This window comes from Amphiura filiformis, chromosome 9 (genome assembly GCF_039555335.1).
Source record: "Amphiura filiformis chromosome 9, Afil_fr2py, whole genome shotgun sequence".
NCBI lineage: Eukaryota > Metazoa > Echinodermata > Ophiuroidea > Amphilepidida > Amphiuridae > Amphiura > Amphiura filiformis.
The window spans coordinates 56,820,187-56,831,492 of NC_092636.1; the positions used below are offsets into that span (position 1 = coordinate 56,820,187).

General features: G+C 36.3%; 1 protein-coding gene across 1 annotated transcript in view; it reads right to left on the reverse strand.

Annotated features, from left to right (window-relative positions):
* Positions 1-10,274, reverse strand: part of LOC140161212 (basement membrane-specific heparan sulfate proteoglycan core protein-like) — a 204,387-nt gene extending 194,113 nt beyond the window's left edge. Inside the window, exon 1 of the mRNA XM_072184664.1 lies at positions 9,682-10,274. Coding sequence (XP_072040765.1) covers positions 9,682-9,768 — 87 coding nt within the window. The 5' untranslated portion in view covers positions 9,769-10,274. The remainder of the gene's footprint in view (positions 1-9,681) is intronic.
* Positions 10,275-11,306: the final 1,032 nt, after the last annotated feature.

The following is an 11,306-nucleotide window of genomic DNA, read 5'->3' on the forward strand; positions in this document are numbered from 1 at the left end:
TTTAACATCCATTGACCTCAAAGCCAAATCAATACTTCTCAGATCCGTTATGTTTGATATACTAAATACTATTGTTTATTGACAAAAATGTATTCATTATTGATGTTCTCATATTTTCAATATCCGCTGGAAGTTGGAAGTTATTAAAAATCATAAAATGGATCACTGGATCTTTAGTATTGGAATGTATTTATGTCTGTAAATAATAAATAAGGAATCACAAGATTACTTGTCTTTAGAACTATCAAATTAATTACATAAAAATCAAATTTATTTGAATAAATAATTTATTCAATTATTGTGCCATAAACGGGGACAAGTGGGGAAGCTGTGAGCGGAGCACCAAAGACACGACAGAGCGGCAAAGCCAGAACGGCAAAGCTGTGACATCAAGCCGTGAAGCTGCAAAACCACGTTGGTTTCTGTGAGTGTGTGGTACCCAGTTGTTTCTCTCCTTGTGGATACTATGGCCTGTAGGTAGCCAAATCATGGGTGTGGAACCCGTACATTAAATATCCAGGGATATGAGCATCTGACAATATCTGTGTATCAAAGAAGATACTCATGAATAGTCTCAGCTTAATCCTGTCTAAACCAATTGATTTAATTGTAAATTGCTTTGAATATCTTAATCTTATTAGCTACATGTTCTTTCTAAATTCTAGTGTCTGTGTTCTTAGTAAAAGCTCTTCACTAGCAAATTTATCAATAAACTCCTCAAAATTAATCCAATAACAAGACTTTGGGTTCCTGTTTTCAATAGAGCTATTAAATCTATTGGCATTTCAAGTTTGTTTCAAACTTTTCATCAATCATTTCAATAGTTGGCTAAACTTTAGTATTGTTACCCGAGACATATCATTATCAACCATGTACTTCTACAATAGTTGAAAATTGATTTTATGATCGATAATGTCTCCACCTTACACATAATCGGATTTAAATGTTCAAGATAGCGAAAGGAATTAAGGCCTACTGATAAAAATTCAAATTCAAATTGGAGAAGTTGGAGCCCGGACTTTCCTTTAAAATCTCAACTGCACCGAATATGGGAATAATGAACGCTCAAATATGCCATGATTAGGCTATGAAATCCAGGCACGCCTGACAGCTTTTCCCCACACAAATCAAAGAAACATTTAGAGCCCACACATCTATTCGATATATTCTGATTGATGAGCTACCACAAATTAGTCGGTGGGCAGTGCCAGCCAGCCTACAGACACTACTCCTACTCTTTAAACTTCACAACAAATTCAAACAAAAAAGTTCAACTTGATAGTTTGCTAATGATGACATATCGGTACAATAACGTAGGCCTATCTAGTCATAACTTTCAATAAGCCTGAAGCGAAAGTACATGTAATTTCTCACCTTAATTTCTTTGTCAGAGTTATCAATAATATCAATATTTTAAACAAATAATCTTTGTGATGAGATTTATAACTAGATAGCCTTTTGCTGTACAATAAATCCTACTGCATGTACAGCACACTATTAAAGCAAAACCTGAGGCTTTGATCATTCATTCACAGTCACGGATTGCTACAACCATACCACGCAAAAAAAAGCGGGCTCTATTTGATCATTGAACCAATTCATTGAATAGGTTCTACATGATATATTGATAGCTATTGTACTACATACAATGAAGACAGCTGACAATCAAACCAGGGTTTGCCCCAGGTCAGGTTGATTTCAAGTTCAATACAATCTATTGGTATCATGGCCCAAAGGTGTTGTAAGTTAGTTTAGCAATACAACCTGACTTCAGACTGAACATGCTGAACCTGCTCCCTCAGCAATGAAAAATGTTATAATCATAAAACAAGTTCACGGTTATGATCTTTTTTGAAATTACACAGTAAATTCTGAATGATACATTGTGATTTTAATAAGTTTTTGTGTGATGTTTGAACTCAAAAGTTGACTAAATGAAGAGGTTATTAAATTAAAGCCTGATGAACAATTATGAAAGTAAATATATATGCCATAACCTAAATTACATTCAAATAAATCCTATTTCATGTTGGCGGTGTTTTACAAACAAAATTTGACAAAGATTCCATTATCAATCATCACATTAAACCACCTTAATTCATATGGGATGTAACAAAACTGAAATTATTCTTTACAGGAGCTTCTCTACTAATTTATTGGAAAGCCAGCCCATGAATACATTTAAGTATGGTACCGATAAGTAAATTAATCATATCCAACTTGACACTAATTTTGGATTTACCACTGAAAAACTTTACATTTGAGAAGATGCTTTCAAGTTCAGAAAGTAAACATTCCTTTTGCTTGATTTGATTATTTCTTTTTGCCCAGGAAAATGGTTTCTATTTTGTCATTCATATCTGGGAAATGAACTTATCTGAATAGTGCTTTGAAAGTCAAACTGGATATTTTCCATAAATAATAATGTTGCAATTTCAAGTTACTGAACAAACCAAAGGAGTTTTGCAAGTGCTAACAATACAACTCAATGTCCAGATGATTTTGATGTGATTCCATTTTTACTTGCAGGGCTTGTATATGTTTGCCAGATTTAATGATAAAGGACAATTAATCACAGGCAAGTTTTAAAAAAGCCCACTGGGCACTTATTAAGGAATGGCACTAATTTAGTTGAAAATTAAATAGAGTAAATGATGTAGTAAATTGATCTTTCAAATTCAATCCTATTCCTAGCCACCTCAAACAATTTGCAGCCAAAACATTGAAGTATCTGATTCTGAAGAAAAGTATCCGATGGACAGTTGTGCACCCAAACACATATCAGAAAGCTCAGAGTCACATTCAATTTATGTTTAACCCAGAGGTATCAAGTCACATCTAAAGGTACCATATTACTCCAAACATTGTGAAAAATTATCCTTTAAAAAAATAATCTCTTCAACCAATGCAAGTAAAGTTTCTAAATATAGTGATCATGTAGTAACAATTTCAGGTCATGTCCCTTGAGTTTGGCACTGTGCCTGACGTTGGCCCTAGCCTCTTTAGTGACTGATTCAATGAGTCTTAGTTTACAGATCATCAGTAGGCCTACAGTTAGGCCTTACATAATAAATTTCCCCATCACATAGGCCTATAAACTTCTTAACGATTTGTCACAAAAAATTGTAAGATTTAATATCAGTATCACTATCAGTTCACAGATGTGTACACTGAGCGATTGCCATGCACCGTTTTTGGAAAGTAATGGACAGTCCCCGAATTTTGTGATGCATCGCTCATCACTTTTGCATTTAGGCCTATAGTATCACAGCGATCGTAATTGCAGACAACAATTAAAATATACAAAAAGCCAAAATACATTTTTAGAAGATCCATTGCTGTCAATAATTATTGCTTTGAATTAATTCAATTCAAGTTAATAATCAAGAAAGGTAAATTAATTAGCAAAATAATATATCCAGATGATAGGAAATAATATTAATGGTTGATGCATTCACGTGTCTAGAGACATTAACTGGAAGTTGAAATTTCTTCCAACTTGCAATGCAAAAGTGACATCATTTTTGTGTATCGATTGATCTGCTTGACGCTCTGAACACAGAAAATAAGTACTGAGCATGCAAGAGAATCGTTTTTTGCAAAAGTGAAGTTCATACTGTACATCATGCCTAACAATTTCCTAAGTAAAACAACACTGGCAAGGTGCTTAAAATCAAAGGAAATGAAACCATTTTGTTACACAACACTTGTACCTGACTTGCATTGTGCGTTTATTTGTTGATGTTATAATTATATTATCATTTATGGGTGCACCTTGTTGAAGATAAGATGACACTGACTGATGAGACAAAATATAGCGCTAGCTTGTTGCTAGGTAAATCAATTTATGCTCACAATCACAAATGTTGCTACATGTATAGTGCAGTATAAGGCCAGTTGTCATGGTTTACAGAGTTTGAAATTGAACAATTGAGCCATCTGCGATGTCACTAGAACATGGTGACCAACTGACCATGTACCTTTGTAGAGAATTTAAAAGTAAGTAATCATCAGAAAGCTGGACAGATCATGAAATTCTCTAAAGGCAATTTCCTGACACTCTATGCCATCTTTTGATTTTGAAGGCTACACAGCTTTATAGACTAAGGCCTACAAGGTTGCTTAGCCTATTTTTTAGAGGGCCTAACCACACCCAAACAACAATATATAGGTCTGCACACATCCCCCAGACATGTAGGTGGATTTCTTCTATTTATTATGATTTATAAACCTGAATTATGATTATGAAACTTAAGCTATTTTGCTGCATCATTTGGAGTTGTGACAGACATTACAATCACACACAATGTGTGCCATTGATTGTTGTAGGTTGTGTGGGAGTTTTCTATACCCTAAAGAACCATACCCTGGAAGAAAGAGATCCAGTGGCTTTAAAACCAGGACTTTTCAGACTGGCCACGGCAGAACTTTCAAGGGGGAAATTGATGAAATAATTTTGTCAAAAATGGGATAAGGCAACCAGCATCCCGCCGGGTACAAAAGAGGGGGAAAGACTTCGGGGGAAGCTGCCCCTTTTCCCTGCCTTGGTGATGCCACTAAAGAGATCTTGCAAGATAGGGAATTGACAGTAAATGAAATTTACCAAAGACTTCCATATTATGAAGCTTCACGATTAGGCCTAAGTTAAAGAGTAAGGTCTATTCACTTTACTTTGCATGAAATCAATGATTGACAATCATAATGCAATCCAGTCTAAATCAACAAAGCTGAGAAAGATGAGGGAGAGCAAGACAACAAGAACATGCATAATAAATATGGTACTGGTCACAAGAGTTATGCTACTACCAACAAGTCAAACCATGTGTGGAGCTTCAATCAAAGGAGGACATTCAACTAGACCATTCAACCTACCAACTACTTAATTATTATGCATTACTACTTTTTCCTCATATGTGTTGATGTTTTAAATTGAAAGTCCTTTACTGATGAAGAGGGTAGGCTCTTCGCTGGGCTAGCTGGGCTAAGCCCTAGCCCAGTGTCAGATCATCTGGTATCTATAAGTAAAGTAAGTAACACATCTAGGATACACCAACAGAACTTTCGGTCATGTCGACATGTCACTTTTGAATGCCCTATTTTAGAATCTTAAGGTTTTCCAAGTTTCTGCCTACATGCATGTTGTGACTCAGAGTGAAACAAAGTGTCAGATGATTCAGATGACCTTGGACAATACAGGAACTTCAGGGTCTGTGCTTCCATAGTACCTATTCAATGTAGAAAAAAAGTAAGAAAAGGGACCATCTTAACATTGCCATCTTTTTCCACCAATAAGGAAGGCACAAAATGCCACATGAAGTATAGACCTTTATTTAACCATGTTAACCTACAGCGCTTCTTTCTAGGGGTCTGACTCTGACACTGTGATTAAACCACACTATACTACATGTAGCAAACCTTAGGGATTAGGGCAAGGAAAAGGGTTAGGATTAAGACTACATGTAGGATTATGGTTGTGGTAATCTGTCCCTTTCAACTTCATCTGGTTGGCCTGCTGGTTGGTGGGTTGCTAATTTTGAGTATGCCTACAGTACTTGTACTTGACAGTGTGCATGTACAGTGCAAACAGATCAACTTTGCTTTGGTGCTCACAGACCCTTGCTCACAGACCCTTGAATGGAAAGATCGCCAAGGTCTGTTGTTACAGCTTCTCTCTTTCTCAGGGTTTCAAGACCAATTCACTCCCACTAGATAGCCTTTGACAACAAAGGGTAAAAGGTTTAGTTAGGTAACTTGAATCTGGATCACTATTATGTAGTTCAGCCGAGGGGAGGGGGCTGTGGGGAGAACACATAGGGCTTCTTGAGACTAACCCCGAGGGAGCCAGAGTTAACTTCCAAACATACTTTACTCTTCAACAATCATTACCCCCCTAAACCTAACCATCAGAATCAGCATCCTTGTGATTGTGGTAAATAAGCTTCCATCATCCCTTATGACATCTGGGACCCAGACCAATTGCTATAGCAAAATCAAATTGAGTGTTAAGCCTGTGTGGGTTGCACTTCAAAACTAGAAAAAATCAGCTGGCAATTGCCTGTGTTAATACCTGGGTGATGAATGAAACCACCAAATTTGTCATCAACTTTCTACCAGTTGGGACCAAATTTTGCTCCTGTACTTCTTGTGTTGTGACCCATGTACAAATGCTATTGGAAACTGTTTGTCATTTTAGACTATTGCAATACTTGCAATGATACTCAAATACCTAATGTGTCATCAACTTTCTACCAGTTGGGACCAAATTTTGCTACCAGTTCGGGCCTACTATACAAAAAATATACCCTACCATACTTTCTGTGATACGACCCTTAAGTCCGATCCTGACTCCACTTTGCAGCGCGATGCGATGCTGCGATGCTTTTCAAACATCGCAGCATCGGTCGGTGAAATTAAAATGTACATTTTAATTTCATCGCGCGATTGTGCGATGTTTGAAAAGCACGTGGGGTCTGCATCTCCTTTTAAGGTCATTCTACCGACCTTGATTTTCCAGCAGCCAATCACAAGCGTGCACGGCTGCGATATCATCAGCAGCGATGCGAAAAAGTTGAACATTGTTCAACTATTTCATGGACCGAAATTTCCACCGCTAGCGATGATAATTTTCAACGCTGAGCTCGTAAAAACCTGGCTCAGATTACAGTTTTTATAGCATCGCAGCATCGCATCGCGCTGCGATGTGGAGTCAGGATCGGGCTTGTCATTTTAATAGACAATTGTATGATCAGTTCTCAAAACCAAATGTATCCCCTGGGGCCAAACATTCATACTTCCTGAGATGATATGTGTCATTACAAACCATCATCATTTTAGACAATTCCAATGATACAAGTGCTCAATGCATCATTAACTGAACTACCACTACCAGTACCAGTTGGGACCACATTTTGGGACCAAATTCTGTACTTCTGAAGTTCCTGTGATATGACCCATGTGCACCTTGTCATTTTAGACAACTTGAATGTATTGATACCTGGCATTGATACCACTTTTCAATGTCCAAGCCATTTCAATCTTATTTTCAGTTTGGTGAACATGCTATATGATCAATGGATCATGAAACTGTCAGTTTTTCAGGAATAGCATCCAGCACAAAATGTGAAAATGATTACTTACATTGCATTGCAATTTACAATATGGAGCAAATATTTACAAAAGCTTTGACAGATATTGAGCCAATTTCAATAATAATACCGAAACCATTCTGTGAAGTGGAAATATTATACAATTGTACAGTACAAGATATAGGCCTACCGCCTAATACTTGTTGATGTAGGGCTTGTAGGCTATACACACAGATAATAGTCAATATTAAACTGTGACCAGATCAATCATGGTAAATGAAATGGTCACTTCACTTGGCACTCCCCTGTGAACACCTTTCCACAGTTTATTAATACTGCACTGAGTTCCACCCCTGCACCATCTATTTACTCTTTTACTATAAATTTGTATACCCGGGATTTAAATACTGAATCTCAATATCTGAAAATTGCCAAAATGGTCTCACTTTTTTTTTGTAAGATCGAAGATGTCCACTTTGCTGCATGATGTGATATCTAATTTTCCAAAAGAAAATGCCATAAATTAAATCCTATACACACCCCCTCATTTATATCCATGCTATTTTTATGTCTCATTGATTCATGCAACCCCTGGCTCTTCCTGTTCAATACTTTCAGCTGCCTTCTTGCAACCTGCTGTTTCATCCTGGTATCCATTGCATCTTTTGCCTCCAAGATGCCCCCAGTCAGCATTCCACCACTCCCAAGGATGAAAGTAAACCGAAACTCATCAATAACTTTTGTTGTCAACTGTACACAGATCTCATACAATGTCATAGCCAGATGTGATCATTGTTATGAGCTCGGCTAGCCATGACCATGTAACCACTCCTTAATTTATGGGAGTGTTTTTCTCAATTTTACACATGTTGGAATTTATATCATGTGATTGCTTCATACATTTTAAATATTGATTAGTCCATAGACCCTGATAGTCAAACTTCCATTGGTCCCGGTATGAATCAATGTTCATTTTACGTACCGTCCATACAACTGGTGATTCGGTAAATAAAAAAATTCAAAAATCTGATAAATGTTTTTAAAAAGTAAATGACCTAATTTGCACTGATAAGTTAGAAGACCGAAAGTGCTTCGGTTAAATTTGACATTTTTGTGTGAAAGTTAAGATTCGCCTCTCTGTACAGGTATTTCAGCAACACCATTAGCACTGCTATTTTCTTTCTTTTGATGAAAAGATATCAAATGAGAAAAATTATTCATCCTTGAAAAAAAGTCTTTTCTTCAAGAGATCTTTGATTTATTTCCAGAAAACATGTGATGGAATCCAAACTTTCCTGCAATTTATATTTAATTTCTTCCCTTTAAATCACACTTTTGTGCACATTTCACAGACTGTAAGGGACGCACCATTAGATTCTCAGGGGGGGGCATGGGAGTTTGGGTCAGGCAGAATTTTTTTTTTTGGCATGGAGCAGAATTTTTTTTTTTTAGCCTCCAAGAGCACCAAATTTTTTTTTTCGCCGCAGTTATTTTTTTTCAATTTTAATGTACATTTTTATACAAAGTTGGGTGGGGGAAATTTTTTTTTTTACTCATCAGTGAGGCAAATTTTTTTTTTTCGTCTCACTAGTGGGCAAAGTTTTTTTTTTTTTTTTTCTCACTAGTGGGCAAAGTTTTTTTTTTCAAAAAACTCCCATGCCCCCCCTGGAAATCTAATGGTGCGCCCCTAAATCACTATAGCTTCAATTCTATCCTGGTTTACATCTGCACACAACACCAGTAAAAGCACATGCCCTGATCTTCACCCTGTACAAACCAATGTGAAGCCTCTTTAAACAACTGCACTGCAAGAAAAACACATGTTGCTAATAAAGAATTCTACCATGTGTTGTATCAACATGGGCTACCCAGCTCTGTACTTGAGCTTGGAACAATAAATCCTAGATAAGAAATGCCAAAGTTCCTTTTGAAAATCAACCTTTGATACATGCCACAGATTTTTGAACTTTTCACATTGTGGTAAATACAAATATAGCAGCTAATAATAAAGGCAAAGGAAATTTATATTGCTGTCAGTCATCATAGTTTTGAAAAGAATAAACTCTTCACTTTAAAATGGTACTAGTATTTAAGATTTCAAGAAGCTTCAGCGTCTTCAGCTAAATTTGCTTAAAGATATAGTACTGTAACTGTTCTGTAAAAAACGACTAACTACTACTAAACTCAAAGCTAGCCTAGCTGATCAACAAAATTCTAGCCTAGCTAGCTAGCTGATTTATTAATAAAATTCTTCACTCTTGAAGAAATAAAATTTTAAAAAATGACAAATAAAATAAGCTTGATGATAGCAATCTTTATATGAGAACAATCAATGCAAACAATTTGCAACAAACAAATACAGATGATGATACCGTTATTTAAATAAAATTATAATTTCAATAAAAGGTATTGTAGTAAAATTGAGCACTATTTCATAGTGTACATGTATCATTCATGTGTATAATCTGTGCACATGCTTTGGCCCTACACATCATCATGATCATGACACCATTTCAAAATGTTGGCATTTTTAATTCAGAATTTTTTTTTTCAATACTGCATAACTTCACTACAATTGACTCCGAATTATACTTACCACTTCATTAACTGAGAGGGCTACAAAAACTAAGTTGAAGCATGCCAAAAGAAGCAAATTCCATCTATATCTTCCAAAATTTGCCATGATGAGTTCAGTTCAGTTTAAGCCGAAAGCACGGCTGATATCATCAGCTACACGAACAAATTAGTCTGCATTCAATTTCAGTTGGTGTTGTGTTTATTCCAGGATAGAATGTATACCTGAATATCACATTCAAAAGCAACAATTTAATTCCCTTGTTGAGATAAAGTATTCAGATAGTAGGATGGTGGGCGTGTGAATTACACACTGGTAAACACAAACAAGCTGGCACACGAGCTCCAGCTAGCTAGCGGTTCACTTGTCCTGCAATGCAATGTCAATTCCAAACTTTTTTACTGCCCTAAATCGGTTCTGTCCATCTGAAGACCGATAAAGTGATACACTCTCCAAGATTGCCTGGTTAAGAATAAGTGGATGCAAACTTTGAGGTCTACGCAGCTCAAGCGAGGTCCCAAAAATTGAATATTTCCGGCGATAAATTTCCCAGTGAAGCCGGCCCACCATTCACCACCACCGTGCATGCAGAAAGTTGCGACGGAAGTGAGCCATTCGCCGACTCATTCACAAAAAGTTACGAGACTTTGAGTTCCCGGTATGTAATATTGACGCATATTGCGTGTACTAATAAGTTCCCAATAACTGAAAACCATCAAAAGTCCAGTGTGGCGCAGTACATTCTGTAGTAGGGGTGAATTAAAATGGATGAATATAATTTATTTTTCTAGAATCAGTTTTACAATTCGGAACATTATATCATTATTGTGCTTGAGATCAAGATGTTGATTTTAAAATTGAAATATATAATTTGTGACTGGTTTACTTTATAGCAGCGAACTGACAACAGACAACACTTATGAACTAGCAACTTTTTGTAGTGAACTTCACTCTTACCTAAATGGTAGAAACCAATCAATTATCTCTTGATGTGCTCTCGATCAAATCAATATTACACCTGCAGAGCTCACAAATTTATGTATTTTTGCTAAGAATGAATGAAAGGGGAAAAGGTAGGCCTAACCATTTGCTAACGCTTGAATACAAAAAAAACAAAAAAAACACACAGATATTATAAGAATTAAAGAAATGTACACTATGATATGAAGGAACATCACTCATAAATTATGATGAGAATCATAAAAATCAATCAAAATCGGAAAAGATAAATTCAGAATTAGTGTGGAGTAGGCCTACGTAGGCCTATTGCCTATTTCATATGCTCGTACAGTAAATTATTTAATACTTTTCGTCATGGAAAATATTAGTAGATGCACAGTACAGCTTTACGCCCATGCCCAATCGATTGCCTTTTGACAGTGACTCATTCCACCGGGCCGTGGCCCTTCACGATACGATTTTTTTTAGTGCCGATATTAAATACCGTAGTTTTGTAAGTTTTCCATGTTTTCTTAGCTTCCGGCACTTAGACCTACGTGTATATTTAGACATTCGGGGAGAAATTATCCCTCGTAAACAAGCTTAAACATTACTATTTCCAAGATGGTCAGGCGTTCTGAAACTATAACATTCTTTCCACCAAAGATCATAATGATTCTATAGTACAGTAGCCTACTCAATAGTCC